General features: G+C 34.7%; 1 protein-coding gene and 1 long non-coding RNA gene across 3 annotated transcripts; one reads left to right on the top strand and one right to left on the bottom strand.

Moving 5' to 3' along the window:
• Positions 1-25,203, top strand: LOC100642804 (uncharacterized MFS-type transporter C09D4.1). Of its 2 annotated transcripts, XM_048405898.1 has the most exons (10): positions 5,247-5,516; positions 5,879-6,240; positions 11,598-11,849; positions 14,457-14,678; positions 15,825-16,049; positions 18,159-18,300; positions 18,413-18,618; positions 18,799-18,902; positions 18,984-19,094; positions 19,400-25,203. In XM_048405898.1, the coding sequence occupies exons 3-10, from the start codon at positions 11,769-11,771 to the stop codon at positions 19,659-19,661; spliced, it is 1,353 nt and encodes a 450-aa protein (XP_048261855.1). In that variant the 5' UTR covers positions 5,247-5,516; positions 5,879-6,240; positions 11,598-11,768; the 3' UTR covers positions 19,662-25,203. The 2 variants fall into 2 exon arrangements, with proteins under 2 accessions (XP_012163944.1, XP_048261855.1); XM_012308554.3 differs by lacking the exons at positions 5,247-5,516; positions 5,879-6,240; positions 11,598-11,849 and adding an exon at positions 1-602.
• LOC125385127 lies at positions 14,607-15,831 on the bottom strand. The gene is made up of 2 exons (XR_007224112.1): positions 15,349-15,831; positions 14,607-14,738 (listed from the first exon to the last, which is right to left on the bottom strand). It is a non-coding gene; the product is annotated as an uncharacterized LOC125385127 (long non-coding RNA).
• Positions 25,204-25,409: the final 206 nt, after the last annotated feature.

Genomic DNA, 25,409 nt, shown 5'->3' with positions numbered 1-25,409 from the left:
CCAGTTCGGCTCTGCTTTGCCAACGGGTGCGGCTTCGCACAATCGTCATGGATCTTCGGTTATAATCAATCGCCGCCTGTCGAACGACGAGACCGCACGTTCCGACGACTAAAGTTCGCGAACTTTCGTGATCCTGCTTCGTTATAGTATCCATGGTGTCGGAAACTTTTCTTCAGATTTATTAGAACGCACGCTTCAAGCTTTTCTATTAACTCCAGTTCTATTAACCTTATCTTTACTCGAATCTGTAGTAGTTTCACGTTTAAAAAATTACCAAATTGTAAGACAACGTGGAAATTCCTACGCTCGGAACGATCGTCTGGCTTTGGTCGATCTCGGTTCTAAGAAACAGAAGCGAAGACACTCGAGGTTGCCATAAATTAGGTCCCTTCCTTTGCTGCATTTTGCCTACGAAAGTTTGAAGCTTTTTCGTGAAGAAAATTCGACAGTTGCAAGAAAGCATAAAGTAGGAGTTCGTTGATCAAAATCGAGCGTGTGAATTCAATAACGAAGAAATGAACGAAATTCAAAAAGATGTTCCAGAAGAATCGACCGGCCTTCTGCACCCTAATCAGCATTCCCATCGAACGCTATCTCCTCAGGTATGAATACTTTTTATTTTCATTATTTTTTTGTTCGATAAGATAAGCGCCTCATTGAGATAGTCTCGCTCGCGCGACTTTCCTACTGTTCGTAACTTTTATCAGCAACGACGTGGACATAGACTATGTGTACTGTACATACATCGTATACTATGCACTTCGTGAAATCCTTGGAAAGAAACTTTTCTATTACTGCGATGTGCCGATATTACTTCGGACATTATGAATATTGCCCCAATTACTTGATAATCTTCGATTAAATCGAATTATACAATTAATATATATTCAGATTTTAATGTTTTGTTTCTCAAAGTTGCACCTACCAGAGCATCAGAGCATTTTTATTTCATCGTTGCAATTAATTATATTTTTTCTATTCTTTGACTTTCCTTCATTCCTCTGCTACGATGAATTGAATACCAATGAAGAACAAGGAAAATACTCTTAAAATATAATTATTGCAAACATTTGTGATACTACGGAAATAAGAAACCTATCTTAACTATTTCTATTGACATTTCCTTTAATCAATCTACAACTCGATAACATTCGAAAGCAAAGAATAATCTTACGTTGAAGAAAGCTAGCTGGAAGAAAGTATCTCCAAAATATCACGAAACATCGTGGTGGACACTGCGCAGATAAGAAGTATATCTCGTCTATGAACTATTATTCCATAAACTGAACTATTATTTAATCGACTTCGTATAAAAAGAAAAAGGGAAATCTTCCGTTCACGAGTGGTGAAGAAAAACATCTCCAAAATATAACCACAACAGAAATATCATAAAACATCGTGATACTCAAAACACTACATAGATAACATTGTCTATCCTAATCCTCTAATTACTTGACTAAAAACAAAACACAAAGAATCGCAGATAGTTAAGAAGCACTGATATCGAAGTTTCCTCTAACAATATCAAACATCGTTGGATCATTTTCATCAATTTTTCCTCCTTCATCTTTTGCATACATGCACATACATCCTATACATACATAATTCTTAGGTGTAGAAAGAGAAACATTGCATAACCGGCGAAGAACAGCTCAACATCAGGCAGCATAATAATTAGTCGTTAATACGGCGTGCGCGCGAGATAATGAAGATAAAAGTTTTGATCATCATTAAAATGTTTTATCAATGACGCGCCTTATCACGTAGCCGCTTTGGTCGTCTGGATTCGAGTTTAGCAAGGCCGAGTGGAATCCAGTAACGGTGGTACAATAATAATTGTTTAAACATATTGCGTCAATTGCGAGAGACAAGTCGAGTCGAACAACGTGTTTCGACAACGTGACTTTCGTTTGAAAGAGAAAAAAGTATATAGAAAATAATTTCAACACCAAACGATCGACGTTAGGATAGAGAAATTGGTTTGTTTTAAAATATTAGTCTCGTTGTGTATTGTCTAGATTTATCTTAACTGAAAATCGAATCTCTTGTTTACCAGAGAGATGCTTTTTGTGTCGAGGCGAATTTATCCAGGTTTCTAGCACGTACTCGACTATTTCCTGTCTCTTTCTTTTTCTTTTTTTGGGCTTGTTATCTCATCGATGATATAATTTTTTATCTACGATACAAAAAAACAAGCAACAATGAAACATTCGTCACTGAGAATAATGATAAGCGAAGAGGGTCGTTTCATGGAAAATTCTTACAGGATCCAGTTAAGATCATCTGATCGGCTGTGGCTCTTGAAACAATACGATTACTCAGAAATAATTCTCGAAATTAATTAAAAGAGATCTTCCCAGATCGATTCTCTTAACAGATATTTTGCTTACAAATAATTAACAACGATAAATACAGGAAATATATTTCCTTTTTGGAGATTAGATTAAATAAGTTAGAACAGGTAATTATGTTAACCCAAACGCGACTAGTATACTCGCATCAGATGATTGCCCGTCTATTTTATTTTGTAATTTTTTCGCTTCAAATTGTTAATTTAAATCGTAAATAAAGGAAAAGTGACGTTACGTTTAAAAATATCATTAGAAAAATTTTATGTGTCTCACATTCTTTCCAATTGCATTTTTTTTTTATACTCTCAGAGAAATGTATTTTTATTAATTATCAATAAAACAAAAACATATTTCTTCTGATATTTTTAAAAGGAAAACGTACGGCAATAAAACTTCAAGCTAATTTTGTTAAAACCGGATACGTTTATCGCTTCATTAATAATCTATAGAGTATAGTATTTTGTATATGTAAATCGAGCGTAGAAGGTATATATTATATTACATTTTCGTGGAAGTTTGATTAAAAGTCTGAGAATTTTCACGGTTTACTTTCGGTTAGGCACGATTGCTACATATCCGCTCGTTGATACGTGATCAACTGTATTCACTGACAGTAAAATCGGATTTGCGGGGCTTAGGCAGCGGTATTCTTGGAAGATCCTGTTTACTCGGTTTACTATCACGCTGCGAGCACGAACCGGGCAATTAGTAACTCCATGTCGCATTGTATACTGCAACTGTTGCTCGTTGTTTTTTGTTAACAAAGTCTTACACCGATAAAGATCACGATAAACAGCGATGCCCTGCATGTCATCCAATGGTTTAACCAGCCGATTTTATGATATACACTTTCTTTGATCAAACGAGTTTTCGCGCAAAGAAACTGTATTAACATATATTTGCATTGTTTATAGTATCCGCTATATTTGTATCATATTGACATCGATATGATTATTCTATATTTCTCGTCTCTTTCTCTGTCCTATTGTCACAAAGTAGAACGATTATGTGTTTGGTCAGACAAGCGTAGTTAGAACGTTTTTCTGTATATTCTCAATGCTTATATATTGTCCGTTATTGAAAGTATTCATATTTTCAGCGACAATGTATTTTCACACCTGATGGCTTTTTAATTAGAACCGTCTTCATGAAGTCAAATGATTGTGTGTTCGATCAAACAGATGAGATTGAGATGTTTTGATACGTGTTCTGCATATTTATAAAATAATTTTTCATTTGAAACATTAATTTTTTTTTATGACGTTGTATTTTTACAGTTGACGAGTGTCAACCAGAATCGTTTTCGCGAAGTAGAACGATCACGTGTTTGATCAGACAGATTAGATCAGAACGCTTCGACACATTGTTCTTGATATTTATGTAACGATATATCATTCGCAGCATATTACTTTTTATAAAGTTATTTTACAAAATAAGTAATTTTTGTCTGCTGATTAAACCGAATGAAAACCGAAGCTCGAACGTGTTTTGAATTAACATTAGCAAGGTTGAGATATTTCTATTTTTGGATGACATTTCACGGAGAGTTGCGGCAAAATTCAAGTGTAGATAGTTCGTTGTGTTATTCCAGATGATTTGTCCATTGAGTTCCATTGTTAAAAGTTTCATTAAATCTGCGATAATTCGCTGCTCGTATGCTTCACGTTGTTATCGTTCAGCAGCATTATCTTTACAAATGAATTGTTTCCTACTTATGGTAATGTTATTGTTAATGTGTAACGTGGTTCAATGTCGAAGCTATCACGAAGTTTTAAAAAAATGTATCAGCATTAGTGATCATTAGGCTACTCTAATTCGAAGGTAATCGTTTCAAAAAATTAGCCTTTTTATCACTGAATTGATTTAACAACGTCATTGATGTGACAGCATTGATTTTTCTAAAAACATCGATTTAATTATTTAATTATTTGTGTTAATTAACCGATTAAGAAAAGATAAAGGAAAGAGTAGATTATCTAAATAAGAAAACAATTAAGGACATCGATTATCATCACGATCGAAAAGTATCACGATTTCAAATTTGATAGATTAAAAGTTAAAAACGAGAAATCTCGAATCTCGAGCTGTGTCTGTAGTATCGCTAGAACGACACGACCTATCATGATTTGTTTCATAGACTGCCAAAAGAAAATTTGTACTTTCTTTCTACGCTTTTACCTAAACCCATTATATTCGTATCTAATACCAACCACTCGGAGTCATTCAAAACTTTGTAATATTTCCCTGAGAGCTAAAAAGAGGAAAAGAAGCTGATCCTGGTATAATACGCTAATCAAATAATACGTTCACGTGTCAAGCCATAAAATTGACAAATGTTTGTGTTAGCGAAATATTGTACAACATTTCTGTTCTGAAATATTCTTCCGAATCTCCTGAAATATCTGCCAAAGAAAAACAGAAAAGAGGACTTCTGTTGTACATCTTCAGTGTATTCTATGGCCTTTATCCTCGTCCATATCAAAATCGTTCTTCTCTCTTGAAACCAGAAACGAAATGGAAAGAGAAAACTTATATAAATCTTCAAATGAAAATTGTAAATTTTCATTAAAATATAGAGGATATAAAGAGAATTCTACAAAGCACCGCTAAGACTAAAAACAAAAGGAAGAAAATGTATCTCTGATTTTCCTTCGATCCAAACAGCCTAATACGATATATATCAAAGTTAACTCCAGCTGATCGACTCGTCAAATGTTTTAGATCTCCGAAATCGCGCAAGGCGCCGCACAACTAACGAAAAAATTACAAGGATGACACGTCCCTTATCGCGGCACGGGTGATCGCGGGCTCGAAAATCTCGCGCAGAAGCAATGGATCGAGCCGTGTTCCGTCGATGCGCGCGAGGCCGCTATCAAACGAAGGACGTGTAGGTGGTGCGAGCCGCGGCGAATCTATCGGATTTAGTTAATGTCCAGCGCTCCGTGGACTCGGATGTTGCATCGGCTGCGACTAGCCATGACAGACGAGCTCGCCTGACTGCACAAAACAGCGCAAACGCTTCTATTCCTTTCTGCGACGTTTTCTTTTTTTTTTATAAACCGCACAAAAAGAAACCATCGAAGCTGTTAACGTACATCGAGTAACCTGTAGCCCAACGACTGATCGATAATACACAACAGAGAGAAAGCGAGAGAGTGAAAGAGGGTAAATTTCGTAGCTGCATACACGCTCGCTTCTCCATACGGAAAATTGTGCGGAGAAGCGTAATTTAATTCAAATAAATAATTGCCAAAATATATTTCATTTGACTTGATTTTACGAGCAAAATCAATTCCGTGGAAAATTGGTTACATTAATTGGATAGAAACTGATTCTGAAAAGAAAATTAATCGAAGGGAAAGTGACTCTGAAAAATATTAATCAGAAAGAAACAGATTCTGAAAAATCATTCCTACGATCTATTACATCGAGCAATCCTCTCTTCCTTCCTCTCTCTCTCTCTCCCTCTGTCTCTCTCTCTCTCTCTTCACTAACAGAAAATTAATTTCTGTAATCTTTTTTATTAGCTCTTCGATTATTTTTTTAATGAATTTTTTTGCTCGAGATTTGATTGCCTTTTGATATATGCCGGTGATTAATCGCGAAAAAGCTAGGTACGCGCGTGGCTCAACGATACATCGACGTAGTTCTGTGACCGGCACAGAACAGTCGCGAGATCCACGTGGACTTGACCGTACGTTTTTGCGTCTCGCATACCCGAATTGGAACTAGTCGCGGATTCTCGATCGTGACTGAAATTCGGTGAAAATTGGTGAAAACACGCTAACGTAATTTTATGTGACACGCTGAAGACCTAATCTCGAGAGACAAGTGTCTCTCTTCTTCATCGATCGGCGGATCCACGAGGTCATCGCGTTTCATCGTTCAGGTAAGTTCAATTTTATATGATATTTTTCTTCTCGATAGTTGAAACTTTTGGCTTCGGCGAAGGTAAAAATGCTTCGAAACAAATGAAGGATATCGTAAATAAATTATTGTAATTGACGTTGAAGTCGCACTTTAATGGTAGGTTCTGTAAGGTAATGTGCATCGATTGTGACTAAAGGTGCGCCAACCGCGACCATTGAACGTAATTACGTTTCAGTCTGATTATAACCAAAGGTTAACTAAGAATAATAGAATTTTGAATTCGCGATACGAAGAGAAAATTTAGTCTCCGATATAAATAATACGCCTACAAAAAAAGTACTTGCACGTCGTTGTACTTTTCGTAAGATATACACAGATCTATGTATGTATATGTATATTATTGCATTGAAATGTGGAAAACGAGTACTTTTTATAACTACTATGTAGTAAATGTCAATTATGAATTGAATAAAATAGTGCGTAGAAATTCGACGAATAAAGGGTAAATTATGGAGGTTTCCATTCATGATCAATTACTCTAATCTCAAAAAACAAATATCGAACTTTCTCCGCCGTTTATCTTGCGTATCGCGACAAGCTCTCAGACCACAGTCCTTCAATTGTTTCAAGCGACACAAAGAGATAAAAGAAGGAAAAATTTACGATACAATGCTGCTTTCTCTGTTCCTGGTCAAATTCTCTGATGAAAAAAGTAAATAAAACATCCTTCGTAAAATTTTCAAACGAAGAATGAAAGTAAATTAAATATTAAAAGATCAATTTGCTCGAGGACCAATTAGTGGCACCCGCAGCACAATTAAAGAAAAAAGAAATGTACAATCTAAATTACTCGAGTCCCGATAAATATTCCACGATATCTGCTTTAAAGCTTCGATACCTGAGGAGGTTGCTTAATTTCTCTATATCTTTGCTGCAACCATTTCGTGATTAGTTCATTGATCATTCGAACATTCGTCGCACGACCGTTTCATTTCGTATGCAACGCTGTTAAATTCCTCTGTAAATTAACGATTCATCAAGCCATTATCTCAACCTGAAAATTGATACGGTTTGCAACTTGTTCGAATAATCGTATTGGTCGAAGTGTTGATGGGGTTTCATCGTAAATTCAAATTGAAATTTGCAATTCGGCTGGCGATGTCACTATGGTGGAGCCAGGCACGTTAGATGGTTCCTCTAGTTCCTGTGATCCTTGACCTTAAAACCTAGAATTCCGGACGAAACTCACGTTGAGTCCTCGAACGACCTTCGATCCACTTCCTATGAAACGGCCGTCGAGTTACTCGTTGCATTAAAAGCATCGTATGTCTATTGGCTTTTTTTAAACGTCAATACACTTTTCACCTTTTAATAATTAAATTATTAGAGTTTGAAGAGTGCGAAAGAAAAAAGAAAATATATCGAGCTTTCAATATTACGATTTATATTACGCGGACAGTCGTCTAAACATTGGATATATCGGTTCAATCCGTTATTTTTCATTTATTTTGGGAAACATATCGCTCAAAAGCGAAGGTTCTTTTCGCGATATATTTTTTCCGTCTCATGCATATTCAAGATGATAATTACGTTGATTTACATTGTTTGTTTGTTCTCCGATTAACACTTGTGTCATACGTAACGAGGTTCTATTTTTATCAATTGTCAGCCAGATGATAGTCTTTTTTCTATCTTTCAACCGGAAATACTGCGTTCATAATTTAAAACAGACTCGTGCTCGATGGAACGATTCCACGTGAGAATTTATTCACGAATTTTTCCGTATACCGAGCCTTGTGAATTTTCAACCGGTTTTACAAAACGAAGACTCATCTTAGAATCAGAGATTCTAACGAGCAATAACCACGGCAATTATAGTTAATTTCCCGGAATTTTTCTAAGCTAAATTTTACGTTAGAATAATCTCCGATCTGAAATACCTGCTGGGTAGCTTACAATATTTTATCAATCGATAGATGCTGATAAATCTCTACTTTCGAAATTATTCCTATCTGATTTCTTAAACAGCTTTTATAAGAATCAGCAAACGGGGTTATCCTTATCTACTTTGCGAGGAGACCTTGTGGAACCTTATACTCTACTAACACGAAAGAAAATAAAAAAATAATATAGGCAGATTGATATAATTCTATAGAGTTAACCATTTTTTGAATATATTACGTTTCTTAAACGAAACATTTTGAAATTTCATTGGCGCTATTATGAAGCTCAACTACGGCGATTATATCGATAAACTTTGAAAGAAATGCGAAAATACACGTACGGTCTAAAAGATATTTAATGCAAAGTATATATTTCGCGGAGATGATCAAAATATTTAAATACTCAATTATCTATTTGTTGAGAATTGTGGATCTTAATTGCCGAAATAAAAATAAAGGAACACTAAGGATACACTTAGAATTCATATTAAAGTAGTTTTAGATTTATTTAATGAACGATTTCCAGGATCTTCGTCGATATACATTGGTCTCATCATCTGCCGTACCACACTGCCAACAGAACAGTACATTCATCCATACATACTTCTACACACTCATATTCACATACGTGTGTCACCACTACGCGGTCAATCTAGTCCAGCACATAAAATTACACATATTTCAATACTATTCTATTAATAAGTCTGAATATTCCGACTAATACTAACATAATCTTTTTATTGAACATCTGTTTGCTGTAGGTATATGTTTTCATATGTCACAAGTATATGTAAGTATAAGTATGTATGTCTTCTGTATTATAAGTAAGTAATAACTTTTGTATACATATTTCGATTAATTTCAAAATCAATATAATCACAACAGCCGTATCTCATCGCAATGCTAATGAAGTTTCAAAATGTTTTGCTTAATCCGTACAATATACATACGAAAGTTTGTTGTCATAAGCGTTCAAATACTTTTGTGTATTCACACTGCATACTAATTTCCTATAGTATACGTTGACAGTTGGTAGATATCAGGTATGATTATCAAATCAGTTTCAAATTCCATCAACATAATCACGACAATTGTGTCCTATTACAATATATCAATGAAATTTCACAAACTATAACATCTATATAAACACGCTTATAATGTATTTATATTTCTATGTAAATAATATTCAAATATTTTCTTGAGCCAGTGTATTACCGACGAACGCTTACGTACGTTGTGTGTCGGATTTCCCGCTTGCTTAATTACAATAAATGGGACGAGAACGATCTTTTGCACGATAATGAGCGCAAGGTCGAGCCACCAAGTTATACGTTCCGTGTTTGAGGGCGGTGTGACCCGATCCTCCTTGGCTAAATCAGGGTTTTCATCGTAGAAATATGGCTCCATCGTCGTGACCCCGTGAAACCGTCACCCTCTTTTATAGACCAGATGAATTTCTATATCCCTTTGTGTCGAATTCTATGAAAATTCCAGCTTCGTCGTAGCTGAGATTATTGTATCGCAAACTGCAGGAACTTAAACGCAAGAGAAATCGGAATAAAGGAAATCCGACGAGAGAGCTAAGGTTGCAGGAAGTTTGTAAATCAATTCAGGTTCCACAGTTGTCAGATGCATAAATTAGATTGGAAAGGTTTTTGGATGGTGAACTGACGTTTGAGAGAAGCTCGGTACGCGCGAGCTCGAAATACGAGAGTAAGCGAAAAGTTGAAGACTTGTTAGTCTTACCGCGACGACCGATAGCCGATTAATCAGTTTTTTGTCGCCGACTCTTACCGATCGATAGCCTATTAATCGGCTTTTCATCGCCGACGCTTACCGATCGATAGCCTACTAATCGGCTTTTCATCGCCGACAATCTTTCTCATTAATTGAGCAGTAATTTGTTATTTAGTACTAAGGTATCTTGCGCAATTGCGTCAGTTGCGTTGCTTTGCAAGCTCCCACAGTTTTATACCAATTTGAGAAACTTACCGTTCGCGATGATCGAAAAGAATGGCATTGGAGAGTCTAAACCGAAACAGAGCCGACGCCAGGGAGAATCTGCGCCTGAGCTCGGACGGTCGGACGTATGTATACTGTTGAACAGCCAGCGGTCAGTAAAGTGTTAAGTATATGGAAGATTAGAATTTCAAATGTTGTAATATTCCAGAATTTAGATTTTTAGAGACTTAGTATGTGTCTGAGAATTTGTAGGCGTGTTCTAAAATTTAGATTCTGCAGCATTTGTTTTTACAATTCTCAAGTATCCGAGAATTTAGGCAGCTGGGAACTCAGACGCGAGAACAAGTTCGACAATTTTTTAATATTCGAAAACTTCGGCTCTTCGTGCTCTTAAAATATTCGTAAGTTTAGGTTGCAGAATTTTTTACATACTCGGCAACTTCGGATTCAGGGTATTTTTAAATAATAGTAAACTTAGAAATCTCAGCGGAGATTCTCCTGCGGAGAAGCTAAATTCAGGGACACCTCGATACGGAAAAGTTTACCAACGGTTTATCGATAAAAGGTATATCGCGAACGAGTCGCGAATGACCCAGAATTTCGCTAGCAATCGTTGAATACACAATTCCTACAACTCAGAAGACTTAAATGCGGAGTAATATGACTGATAATCTTATTCACCTTGTTAATTGCTCATCAGAAGACGAGCCTACATTGGAAATAGAAGGACGATACGTATAAATAATTCAGTGTTTGTTCATCGAACGTGCGTCTTGTTTGTTATTGTTGTTATAAGAACCGGTTAATATCACTTGCTATGAATTACGGATGCCTTAAAAATCCTTCAATTATCGTCCACGACCACAATTTTCAAATTCATGCACTTTTTTCTCCAAGACGATCGTGTGATTCTATTGTATCTATGGTATCGTACATCTATCTATTCGTATCCATAATTCTTCAAATCTTGAATATATCACAATTTTCAAGTTAGAATACGTAACAGAAAAATCTCATTATTAGAAAGGAGAAGGCAAGGAAGAACACTTGTGGCCAAGGACTCTGCAAGAGATCTTCATATACATTTTTCCAACATCTACGTTCGAATTCATTGTTCGAGTTTCCTGTTAAATCCCGAAGAGCGTGTTAGCCACTAATTGTTACTTTAAACCGTGCAGAATCATTAAATTTTCCGTAATTAGACTTACGATGGATTATGGTTATAGTAGATGAAGAATCATTCGTTGGAATTTTTCATCATAATTCGTCGGAATGTGTTCCTTGACTCGTTGAGATCATGAAACTCGTGAATTTTCCACCCGTTTTACGAGAACAGAATTATCCTAGAAATTTTAACAAACCATAATCGCACTTAATTTTCTTGCAATTTTTACAATTTCTCTCTTTCTCGACGATTTTCTTGTTGTGTCTCGAATAAAAGTTTCAATGCTTGTTTGTCGATCTTTTTCAGAGAGCAAACTCGATGAGAGACAGGAGGGCACTTGAGAAAATAGTTGCGAAGTAAATACAGGAAGATCGAGCGAGTGAAGGTGAAGTGAATCGGGGAAGTTAAAGGATAGGAACTCGAGGAAGTGAAGTAGAAGAATCGATTTGGACAAATTGGTAGAACGTTCGTTGAATTATGGAACAAGAACAGGATACAAAAATGAAAAGCTCGGCGGACTATGTAAAGGCCATTGAGAGCGGCGCTCAACCGTCTCAGGTGACTACGTTCTCTGTGAAACGAGAGCTGCTTCTAAACTTTGGCTGATCTACGCGGAAACTTGTATTTGGTGTCTTGTACAGTGTGTTAATAAATTTTGTTACAAGCAACGAGCCTCCGCTATTCTATTTTTAAATTATTTTTCTTTCTCTTTGTGAGAATCGAATGTTTCTTTGACCAGGATACTTAAAAAATACTAGGAAAGATAAGCAAGGGATTATGTTCAGGGAAAGGGATTTGTTTCAAAAGATTGTGTTTAAAGACACTTCAATTCGGGAAACATCGATGGAGGAAATTTAAATTTGGGAAAAATTAAATGTAAAAATCCTAGGTGCAAAGAAACTTACGATGAAGGTAACGTAAGTATTAGAGAACCTAATTTCAAAGGATGCTAATCATAAGTGCAAAGAAACTTAGGTCATACTATGTATTTTCTTTAGGTATTTCAGAATAACTTAAATTTAATAAATTCCAGGAAGAAAATTGGACCAAGATACTCTAGATATTTCACAGTTCAAAGGATTCTAAGTGTAAAGAAATTTAGATTATTGTACCATTAAAAAGTTAAATTATAGTACAGTGAAAATGTAAATTTAAACGACTTGAGCTATAAAAGGATTTAGATTATAGTATTTTATTTAGATACTTGAGAACAACTTAAGTTTAATAAATTCCAGGAAGAAAATTGGACCAAGATACTCTAGGTATTTCACAGTTCAAAGGATTCTAAGTGTAAAGAAATTTAGATTATTGTACCATTAAAAAGTTAAATTACAGTATAGTGAAAATGTAAATTTAAACGATTTCAGCTATAAAAGGATTTAGATTATAGTATTTTATTTAGATACTTGAGAACAACTTAAGTTTAATAAATTCCAGGAAGAAAATTGAACCAAGATACTCTAGGTATTTCACAGTTCAAAGGATTCTAAGTGTAAAGAAATTTAGATTATTGTACCATTAAAAAGTTAAATTATAGTACAGTGAAAATGTAAATTTAAACGACTTGAGCTATAAAAGGATTTAGATTATAGTATTTTATTTAGATACTTGAGAACAACTTAAGTTTAATAAATTCCTGGAAGAAAATTGGACCAAGATACTCTAGGTATTTGACAGTTCAAAGAATTCTAAGTGTAAAGAAATTTAGATTATAGTACCATTAAAAAGTTAAATTATAGTACAGTGAAAATGTAAATTTAAACGATTTCAGCTATAAAAGGATTTAGATTATAGTATTTTATTTAGATACTTGAGAACAACTTAAGTTTAATAAATTCCAGGAAGAAAATTGGACCAAGATACTCTAGGTATTTGACAGTTCAAAGAATTCTAAGTGTAAAGAAATTTAGATTATTGTACAATTAAAAAGTTAAATTATAGTACAGTGAAAATGTAAATTTAAACGATTTCAGCTATAAAAGGATTTAGATTATAGTATTTTATTTAGATACTTGAGAACAACTTAAGTTTAATAAATTCCAGGAGGAAAATTGAACCAAGATACTCTAGGTATTTCACAGTTCAAAGGATTCTAAGTGTAAAGGAATTTAGATTATAGTACCATTAAAAAGTTAAATTATAGTATAGTGAAAATGTAAATTTAAACACTTTCAGCTATAAAAGGATTTAGATTATAGTATTTTATTTAGATACTTGAGAACAACTTAAGTTTAATAAATTCCAGGAAGAAAATTGGACCAAGATACTCTAGGTATTTGACAGTTCAAAGAATTCTAAGTGTAAAGAAATTTAGATTATTGTACAATTAAAAAGTTAAATTATAGTACAGTGAAAATGTAAATTTAAACGATTTCAGCTATAAAAGGATTTAAATTATAGTATTTTATTTAGATACTTGAGAACAACTTAAGTTTAATAAATTCCAGGAAGAAAATTGAACCAAGATACTCTAGGTATTTCACAGTTCAAAGGATTCTAAGTGTAAAGAAATTTAGATTATTGTACCATTAAAAAGTTAAATTACAGTATAGTGAAAATGTAAATTTAAACGATTTCAGCTATAAAAGGATTTAGATTATAGTATTTTATTTAGATACTTGAGAACAACTTAAGTTTAATAAATTCCTGGAAGAAAATTGGACCAAGATACTCTAGGTATTTGACAGTTCAAAGAATTCTAAGTGTAAAGAAATTTAGATTATAGTACCATTAAAAAGTTAAATTATAGTACAGTGAAAATGTAAATTTAAACGATTTCAGCTATAAAAGGATTTAAATTATAGTATTTTATTTAGATACTTGAGAACAACTTAAGTTTAATAAATTCCAGGAAGAAAATTGAACCAAGATACTCTAGGTATTTCACAGTTCAAAGGATTCTAAGTATAAATTATAGTATATTATAGTATATATAATTATATAATATAGTATTAAATTATAGTATATTAAAAATGTAAATTTAAACGATTTCAGCTACAAAAGGATTTAGATTACAATATTGTAAATATTTGAGAACTAAAGTTCTAGAAATTCCGGAAACAAAATAATTAGTATTAAAATAATCCAAGAATTTACAGAAGAGTGTAAATTTGACGATTTTAGCATCAGAAAAGATCGCTAATTTAAAAAACAATCTTTTCGCAGGTTATTGAAACGACGGTGTACAAACGACGATGGGCGATTCTAATGATCTTCGTGCTGTACAGCGCCAGCAACGCGATGCAGTGGATCCAATACAGCATCATCGCGAACATCATAATGGTCTATTACAACGTGTCCAGTTTTTCAGTTGACATGACTAGCATGATCTACATGATAACTTACATTCCGTTCATCTTTCCAGCGAGCTATCTGCTCGACAGATTCGTAAGTGCGATCAGCAAAGTTGCATTTGATCAACTTCGGCCGTTTTATTTAAAGAATCGTCTGGAAAAATTGATATCCTTAAATCGTGTTTATCTATGCATGAGCCGAGTTTATCGTAACAGAAATATTTTAAATCAGTTAATTTAACTCGATCGGAAGTTTAATCTAATCTGCTTCGTTATCGAGAGCGATATCTCGGAGAGTATCTTTATATTTATATAAAAATTGTTCATTCTCGTTGCATTTCGAAAGTTGTTGATAAGGAAATGAAAGAAAAAATTATCGAAGAACGTATAAAAATACAAAACAGTTGCATTCGATATTTTTTTCCTTAATGCTTCTTTCAATTATTATGTATTTAATTAATTGCACTGTAATCTGATTCTGAAAATGATTATCTGTCTCTTTGTTTTCTTCTCTTTCTTTAAGTCTTTCTGGGATGTTAGTTCTCTCGAAACGTAAAGCATGGACATCATTTATAAGGAAATTCGATTATATGCTTTGGGGATTAGTGGATCAGGAGTGGGCTGTAAATTTACGTGCGGAGGAAGATAATTCGATTAAGCAGATTGAGTTTGTTAAGTCCGAAGATTTCGAAATACAAGGAAAATATCGTATTTACCATTTCGGTAAAACAAACGTAATAACTTGAATTAATAATTGTTCTCACCTCGCTTTATGATCTTTGACGATCATAATGTCGATGGTATCTCTGTACGAAACAGACACGACAGATTTGATTATTTACCTACAAATGTCTGAAATTAAAAATTATCTGCAGTAACAAAATAATTCTCTATCAAAAATATGAACATCGAAGTATATTAAAATCCTCGTACGAACACGCTATACTTTAAATGCACAACAAATTAAATCTACGCAATTTTTCTATTCGAAGATCAATAATCTTCCTTACATCGATTTTCTTCAAAACAGATAAATTTATTTTACAAAATTCCTCTATTCGAATAATATTTCGAAAAATGTACATTTCTTTAAAAAATATATTTTCTTCTCTAGTGTTAATTTTCCTCGTGATAAATAACTTCAAAATTCTGAAAAAAATCTTCCGTCCAATTATTCACTTTGTAATATTTTTCTTTTTTATTTTTACAGAAAATAAATAAAATGAATCGTTGATTTCAGGGGCTCAGGTTCGCAGCTTTGGCCGGAGCAATCGGAACCACGCTCGGTTCCTGGATAAAAGTGTTCAGCGTGAGTCCAGATCGGTTCTGGATTACTTTCGCCGGTCAAACATTCGTCGCTGTGAGTCAAGCGTTCGTGCTGTCGGTGCCAGCACGTTTGGCGGCTGTTTGGTTCGGCCCGGACCAGGTCAGCAGCGCGTGCAGCATCGGCGTTTTTGGAAATCAGGTCAGTCACTGTCGGATCGAAAAATTTCCAACTAACTTCGTATCGGTTGCATGCTTCGCAAAATTAAAATCGAATGGATACAATGGATATTGATAGTAGCAGACCGAAGAATCACCTTTGACAGAAAAGATAAATGTTTTTACATGTTCCTTTTGGAGGATGTTTCAAAATTCTTCTGAGCCAACCTACTACGGTATTTCAATATTTCTGGCCTAATTTTGCTTCCATTTCGATACATGAAGAAGTTTCAATCTTTTAAGAAAAGTTCTAGGAACATCGAAACAAGAATTTATACGTATTAAAAGCGATTCTTTCGCATCTTTCCTCGAATTTAAGAAATTTCCTAAGAAGCCAAAGTACGTCCGGATTAATTTATTAATAATTTAATACAATTGAATAATTTACTGGTAAAATCTCTAACACGAAACATTTCAACTTGTTAAAGTGTTTAATTCCACAATCTTTGATCTTGCACATCCTTTTCGAGGTAACTCAAACGCGATACCTCTTACGAAACAAGTTCGCTTTCATCATGTCTATTCCCCATAACTCAATTCTCGAATACGTAAACCAATTGGAATTACTCGCTCGAGAATTAACAGCCAATTATATGAACAGGCCAGTGAACTATCCTTCACCAATTAATTAGTGCACTCTGTTGAACATGATCCTTGCGAACGTCGTTTTACAGTCTGCTTCATCTATGTACTGTTTCAAAGCGCTATACTGAGAAAGGCATTGCACATTATCATATCAGACTATTGTCTCAATTACCGTCTCAAAAGTCAGCGTCCATCAATTTACGACGATGATTCCTCCACTTTAATCGATTGACCGCGGTAACAGAAATGCGTATCAAATGCACACGATTTCCATAAATGGAGTCATCAGTAAGTGGATCTGTACGACTCCGTGATAGTTGTTGAATAATGGTGGCGATAAATGGAGCTCGAGTGCACAATACCTGTGTGGTAGAACTGTATTTGGAGGGACAGGCTCGTTGAAGAGTTAAGCAGTGATTAGATGGGAAACAGAGTCGAACCGTGCACCCACGTTTCATTTCGCGGCGGCATAAGGGGATCCTGGACCCCATCCAGCGAATTAAAGAACGACCACATTGCAACAAGCTACACACCCCTTTCCACCAGTTTCTCCCCCCGCGGAGATAATCTGTTCAAGGTGCATTGTCGACGAGATTACTTTGTTACGAGCTGCGTGACTTCGTATGGACGAAGATTATTTAAACTTCTATCCGCTCGAAAGATTTATATTTTACCTTCGATGTTTTCCCGAATTTCTGTTTTCTACTTGAGTTATCGGAGGTGTTGAGTTAGTTGGAAAATTTATGGAAAAATTTATAGGAAAAATTGCAGTTATGAATGTTGATGCGTAGGTGAAAAAGAGATTTATATGCAAAATACTATGCGAAATATCGAAAATAGAGTATTCATGGTTATAGTGTTCAGAATCGAATTTCCAATCAGATTCCACTGCTTCGTTTAACGACGCAAAAGTAATTATATATTTGTATTTTATTCCAAATGATTCTCTTTCGTCTTATCAAATAATAAATATATAGGATACGATAGAATATATCGATAATTAAAAATTAATCTATTTTCCAACTAAGAAATCGAACATTCCGCTTGTCCTCTAAGAAATGGAGCACGCGATAAAACTTTTATTAGAAATTCCTATTTGCCGTACGGTATTAACGAAGAAATACGCGATGGCTATCGTAAAATTGATATAAATGATCGTTGACCTTGCTATTTATGACGTATCACCGTCCGTACAAGTTCGCCACGGTTCTCGCAAGCTTTCGAGAGCGGAACTCTCGTCGGAATCGCTCGTGATGAGCTGAAAAGAATAATGATCTGTCACTTCCTTGGAATAACAACAATGGGCGTCGAGCATCTCTCCACACGTCAGCAATTTCATTACAAAACTTCCCTACCAAACATGCGACTATAAATAATATTCTCCCTTTTCATTCGGAAAAATTCCATCATCTTCCATGTCTCGTACTTTCCATTCTTATTTTTGCTGATTTTTACATATACTTTTATTATTTATAGAAAATCAGAATAATCGTTCCGTTATTTTCAGTTGGGCATAGCAATCGGTTTTCTCTTTCCACCGATGCTGGTGCAAAACAGCGAAGATCCCAACGTAATTGGCCGAGGACTGCACGTGATGTTCTATATCGTCGCTGCTTTTACCACTACTATTCTGGTTCTTATACTTCTATGTGCGTGTAATAACCATAAACTTAAGATTGGAAATTCCTCGAAACGATGTTTCACAGCTAAACGATATTGCTCATCGTTTGAATGAGAATAACGATAAAATTTTTCTTTCAGTTTTCAAGTCTGAACCACCGATTCCTCCGAGTCCAGCGCAAGCTGTACAAAGGGAGGCTGAATCCACGGGAAGCTTCTTCGTCTCTGTGAGGAAACTAGTGACAAACACGGGTTACTTGTTATTGTTGCTCAGCTACGGCATCAACGTGGGTGTGTTTTACGCTATCAGCACGCTCCTCAATCACATAGTTCTTCAATACTTCCCTGTGAGTCTTTCGGCTTCTTTCCTTTATCTATTACCTCCTTTGATTCTCATATTTTGTTTAATTAGAAAGCTAATTTTACCATTAATATTATCGTTGTATTTTTATTTATTTTCCGCATAAATTTATGAAATTTCAAAGTTTAGTTTAATAAATCTGTATTGTCGATCCGCAAATATTTAGAATCATGAACAAGACGCTGGAAGAATCGGCTTGACCATCGTGTGCGCCGGTATGTTGGGCTCTGTGGTGTGTGGCATTGTACTCGATAAAACGCACAAATTTAAGTGAGTAAATCTGACAAATACATGGAACAAAAGAGCGTGCTTAACAGGTGGCCTGAACTTTAATTTGAAATCTATTTGCAGAGAGACAACATTGGGCGTGTATCTTCTCTCATTCTTTGGCATGATCATATTCACGTTCACGATAGACACCAGTGAAATATATATTATTTACATAACAGCTGGAATGCTAGGGTAAGTGCAAAGCTACTACCCCTCTGATCTTTTGAAATATTATTTAATTTTAGAAATCACTTCTATGAATTTTAATATAGCAGTTTCATGCGACTCTAGTTGAAGTATTTTTTATTTTTACTTTTTCTAAAGCATTTCATTCCCATTGAAATTCCCCTATCCAAATGAATAATTTCCAATAACCCCCAAACATTGAACAGAATTCTTTAAAAATGTTTCTAAATAAGAATTTTATTTAAAAAAAATATTGTAATGTAATATCAAATTCCATAAAAAATTCAATGTTTATTTTCCAAATTTTCTAGATTCTTCATGACCGGTTACCTTCCCGTGGGATTCGAGTTCGCTGCAGAGTTAACATACCCAGAACCGGAGGGAACCTCCACTGGTTTATTAAACGCAGTGTGTCAAATATTCGGTATTGTCTTCACGATTTTCTACGGTTATTGCCTGAACGAGTGGGGCGACTTCTGGGCGAACATCTTTCTTTGTGGCACGTTGGCCCTCGGCACGTTCCTCACCATCATCATTCCCAACGATCTTCGAAGGCAGAAGGCCAAGTTTTAAGCGTTGATCTTTCGTGGTCGAAGGTTAATTGACAGAAAGCCGGAGGAACGATTGACTAGTCTTCTTTGTGATCGATGATATTGCGAAAGTATAGCTTCCGCGTCAATGGATGATTATTTTTAAAGCGGATGAGACAGATGAATTATCAAAGGCTGATCAGAAATGGTTGATTCTGTTAAAATATTAGATAAGATAGGTCCTCACAGCTCACGTTTCTTATTGTTATTATTATTATTATTATTATTTCTTTCTTCTACATGCACGGTATTTCTTTAATTTACAAGTTGCAAGTAACTTCACTAGAATGTTTAAAAAGACTTCAGACGTACAAGACGACAGGATACTGATGTATCTCCAAATCTTAATGATATAGATCACCATTAAGAAGAAACACATATGTCCAAATATCATTTTAAGCAAACATACGAGGTAGAAGAGGATTAAAGTAATAACAACGGTAGTCTACATAAGTAAACAATAACGTTGGGCATGGTTCATGATCTGAAATCGTACTGAAATATTTCACGTAGCCTGGTAGCTGAAGAGATCGGAATAGATTTACGAATGAGATTAATCGTGATATCGTCGACTATTCGAGCTTAGAGAATCAATGGCCTATGCTCAGACATAGTTTCTTTTCTCATGTTTCTTCTTCTTTGTACTGTGGCGACTCTTCAGTATCGTGGGGTGAGCCTATTGCGTGTAGGTAACGTGTGGAATTCCTCTGTTGCGTCTTAAGCGAAGGAAAATCGAATGTAGAGCAAGCTACAGAGCCAGTTTTCACGTAGTTTTAAGGGTCAGACACTCTCATCTCGTTATTCGTGTTGTTTGATGATTCCAAAAACGAGTTTCGCCGAAGATCCTTTCTTTTCTTTTTTTACTTGTAGTGCCATCAGTATTAATGCCATTCAGTGTTTTCTATGGCTCTGATGAATGTAAACTGTTGGCCATAAGTATTATTGTTGTAAAAGTATAACAAATTTTATTTTATTTGATACTGTACATTATGCGATGCGAAAGAAATAAGACTAATATAGGGGAGTAACAAGAAAATAGAAGCAACGAATTTGCACTAAATATTAGAAAGTATCATAATACTTATGGCAGACAATGTATAACTTGAGTTAACTTTCGCGCTCTGAGACCTTAAACGATACGAATTACGACGAGAGAATTTAGCGTTATTACGATTGCCGTTCCGAACGAAAGCTAGTATTCGCTGAAATAGCGATGAGTCGTTGAAGATAGTATTTTCGTGGAAATCGAGGAGGAACGGAAAGGATAGTATCGATAATAATGATACTTGTAGCGAATAGATCATTCCAGAAATATTATCGAGATGCTGTGCATCCGAGCGATGAGTAAAATCTACTTATTCTTGTTACTCGTGTAAATGTTTTAATCGAATAAGTAGAGTAGATCTCTAAATATTGATCTTTGTGGCGTACAAATCTATCAAATTATATTTCCTCGATCGACGTAACTTGCGCAGAGTGTACCGTACAGGATCTTAATAAGCGTTCGCGAAGCTGTTTGATCTTCAGTAATCATACTTAGGTTGCTCATTCGCGATAAAACCGAAGCAATGCGGAAGATATCGATGGAAGCAGTATTTTTGAAACGCAAATGAGATAACGAATGTTACATAGTTGTGGAAAAAGTCTTTCAAAATTTGCAAATTTGCCTTTTAAAAATTACTGTACTCGTATTTAGAAATTTACTGTAAATGATTCTATCAATTTAGTTCTATAGTTGAATCGAGTGGAAGATGAAATGACATGGAAGATGATTTTAATAGAATCGAGCGGTTTTTACGGTCTATCCGGTTTAATAAGAATTTTCGATAATTCAATGACCCAGAAACGGCGCGAAATATGCGACCCATCGAAGGAGCAGATCGCTCCACTAGCACAGAAACTCGATTTACAAGGTGGTCGCCTCAAGCCCCGATTAAGCTTGCCTGAAATTATCGAGGAAAAATTAATTATCGCGCGAAGGTCGATTTGGACAAGCTAACAGATACCTGAAAATCAATTTTTCTCCTAGTTGAAAGTGGTTTATAGGGAGCGTTGAAACGTCGTTAGACTTCGGATTCTATTTTAGATTACAGAGAATCGATGTTATCATTATTATATAGAGCTAGATCTAGAATAAAGCATTTCGCCCGTTTCGAATATTTCCTCTAACAAAACAAACGACAATAATCGTAGCTACGCGTACAAAACGAGTATTAAGAGAAACATTGTGAAACACTGTAGTGGTAATTGTCGTAGATCACCGATGTGTGTACTAATTGTGTACTATTTTTTATAGGATATTATCGTGTGTCCTAAAGTCGCGGGGCCAGTCGCGTAGAAACGAAAAAGATTGACAATAAACCTATCAGTAAGAGAAACAAGGATTTCAGATCGATAGAGATATAGCTTTCTTCTATTTTTGTAACATTCCGAACGCAGAGAAACATTCAAAGTAAAATTGCACACCGTTTACTTTCGCTTGTGTTCTTAGATTTTTTACATTAAAAAGAAAGAAAAAAGAAAAAACAGGAAGAACCACTTGTTCTACTTTCTTCACTTGCAAAGATGCATTAAACGCGATGAAAAATCTCTCAAGGAACAAAAGTTCCCGGAGATGTTTGTCAATTAATTGTCACGAATTTTTCAAAGAATCGAAATCACAAAACGAATGGACAATTCGAAGATTTACAGATATAGAGGCACACGTGTACGGATATATGTGTATATTTTGTCAAATCGATGTGTATATTTCACGTGTGTATTTTATTCGAAGTCGTGTACGTCTCTGTGCAAAGCTGTTTCAAACATATCTTTTATAGAACGATATTATTGAACAATATTAACGCGTTGACTGCCACGTGTTTTTGTACAAACGAATTTTGTACACCGGAAACCTCAACAGGTCACAAAATACTGCACAGCAACATTTGATTCTTATAACCTATTATATTATATTTGCGCGCTTTTTCTCTGACAATATTACATAAGTCACTCACATTGGAAATTTCTCAGTCATAATCTATTTATTTGAACCATTTTAAAAAATTTGATGACATGGATCACCGATGACCATCGTAGCAGTTAACGTGTTTAAGATTGTTACGATAGTTACCATATCTCGATGTAATTTAAAGACAATATTAAATGTTAACACGTGTCGAGTTTGTTAAATAGTCTGCTAAACAGATGTACCGATAATCGATAATGAGGAGTTTCGAATGGTTTTTAGTAGCGCCAGCTTTTTTTAATTGAGATAGGTTATTCGTGAATACGCGCTTTTATTTGTGTAGAGAAATAGAAATGTAGAAATCGGAAGCTTGCTGCCGAAGAAATATGTAAAATGCGTGGAAGGTTTTATTACGATCTCGTTTAACTAATTTTGCTGCATCAGCAACGACTAACTTTTTTATTGAAACGAAAACTATACAACGTACGTACTTTCGTATATCCGAGTGGATGTTTTATTAACTGATTAACGTCGAAACGGTAAAATAACGCATAAAGGTTACGTAAATGCAACATCATTGAAAAACGTGTATTATTTACGCGTTACTTTGCCAAGGTAGGAAAAACTGTTAAAGTATCAGATACTTTACAAAGTCACTATTCGAGTTACAAAATTTCCATGATTAAAGAAAAATGTGAAGCTATCGAAAAGCTACCATCTCACTAATTTCGGCGAGCTTGAAATATGTTATCAAGGTCATCGTTTTGAACAACTTTTCCCTATACATATAACAGGTGTTCTGTTCCAGTTTTCGAGTTATACACAAAAGCTCCTTTGATATTATATATATACTTTACTTCTATATTTTATACAAAATTGTACATTAACATTACAAAGTACATTAAGATTGTACATTAGACATTGTAATTGAAGAGTGCTTGTTGAAACGCTGAAAGTAAACTTACGCACAAATGTAGTCCAAATTCATGAAACAGAACAAGTGTGTTTGTAGAAAAGCACGTACGTGCCACCTCTTAGTTGTAGATAAAACTCAATGTTCCATTCGTTTAAGTAGATGGCATGTACAAAAGCCATAAATCACTTAACTAACGTCTATTGGCGCTTATATTTTTTTCCATAGAGGCAATGTTTTAACACCATTTTCTAACGTTATTGTTAACTACTTAGAAAGGATAATTGCACTTAGCTACTATACTGTAGTATTCTCAGTTGGTACATTTTGATTGGAATATTTTTCAATAAAAATCGAAATTTTCTTTTGCCATTCAATTTTACCACTTATAATGTTGTGTACAAACACTCTTCGATTATTGCGTGCATATAGATGTGCGTTTCCAAATTAAAACTTTGTCAATGTAGTTGCATCGTTATCGGTAAGTGCCTCTCATGGTAACCGAGTACGCTTGTAACAAATAGAATTTGACAAAATTTCTAATGGAATGCACATCGTACTTATTCGTAACTTGGAATTTTCTCTTCTTTTTAACGTCACTGAATTTTAATCGCTGATTTATATCACCACCGTCACTTAAATAACCTAACGCTACTTATTTGGAATTCAATGACTGGAGCTTTTACTATTTTTGCCATTGTTTATACGTTACTATGGAGATAAAAAATGCGACGTTAAAATTCACGAGGAGATAACAGATTCGACAGCTTCACAAGATATATATGATACGAAATATGCCTTTGTGTATAACTTGAAAATTAAAATAAAGTACCCATTATATGTACAGGCAAAAGTTGTTTAGAACGTACCTTTTCGATAGGTTGACCAAAACAAAATAATTTATCATTAATCAATTTGTTCAATCTTTACAAAATCCTAGACTCTAAATGCAAAAAAAGGAATGAATCAAACCTTCAGATTTTCTCTTCTGGGTTGCAATGTTAAAAGGATTCGATAATATAAATTAACCAAGAGAGTGGTAAGAGTCGTGTTGCGTTAACGTAACATTAGTCGATAATGAGTTAAGCAAGTTAACAGTCACTGAATGACTGACTGGTTCGTATTATTCTTTCCTTGCTCTCTTTTTCTCGAGATATACTTCTATTTACCTCCTAAGAATCGATTGATGAATTTTTGTCGTATTAAATCCTCAGACGAGAAAAAGAGAATAAAGCAAAAATAAATCGAGTTTGGAATATGATTCGTCCTTGATTGACCGACCAACGATATTATAGTCTTCCGTTCTTTTTTTTAATTTCGCATCTTCGAACGTCGTATTTATTATTCGTTGGCCGCTCATTTTGTAATTAAATTTTAAGCTCGCAACGCGTTTCCATTTGTTTCCTCCTCCCACGAGCGTATTAATTTTTATGCGAAATCGTCTTGCGCGTTCTCCTTAAATAGCAGGAAACGCGCACGACAAAAGTCAAATAAAAGTCTCTGTGATTGTTGACAATATCCGCTATTTGATTATCTTTTGAATATGTAGAGCGATAAGATGCTTCGAAGATTTAAAGCTTTAAGATTAATCTGTATGTTATTGTTACCGTGTAGTCCCGTTACAAACAAATCGAGAAATAAATATATTGAGAAATATTTACGATACAATTGTGTCACTTTTATCGTTACTCCACTTTCATTACAGATACCAGAAAAAATTAATTAAAGCTATATTAACTCTTTACACTCTGAGAATTATTTAATTTGATCAATTTAATTCAGCACATCTTTACTTTTGAAATAGACATCTTTTTGATAAAAAATGGAATTATAATCGTTCACAAATTTATTTATACAATAATCTTCTCCAC

Source organism: Bombus terrestris, chromosome 5 (genome assembly GCF_910591885.1).
Source record: "Bombus terrestris chromosome 5, iyBomTerr1.2, whole genome shotgun sequence".
Classification (NCBI taxonomy): Eukaryota; Metazoa; Arthropoda; class Insecta; order Hymenoptera; family Apidae; genus Bombus; species Bombus terrestris.
This window is presented reverse-complemented; position numbering and strand designations above follow the sequence as displayed.

What these genes read in the sequence shown, in the direction of transcription:
- LOC100642804 (XM_012308554.3), top strand. Translation starts at nt 516, where the DNA reads ATGAACGAAATTCAAAAAGATGTTCCAGAAGAATCGACCGGCCTTCTG. An exon ending in GCTATCTGCTCGACAGATTC is followed by an intron (nt 14,679 to 15,824) that starts GTAAGTGCGATC and finishes CGTTGATTTCAG; the next exon opens with GGGCTCAGGTTCGCAGCTTT. An exon ending in TAGTTCTTCAATACTTCCCT is followed by an intron (nt 18,619 to 18,798) that starts GTGAGTCTTTCG and finishes GCAAATATTTAG; the next exon opens with AATCATGAACAAGACGCTGG.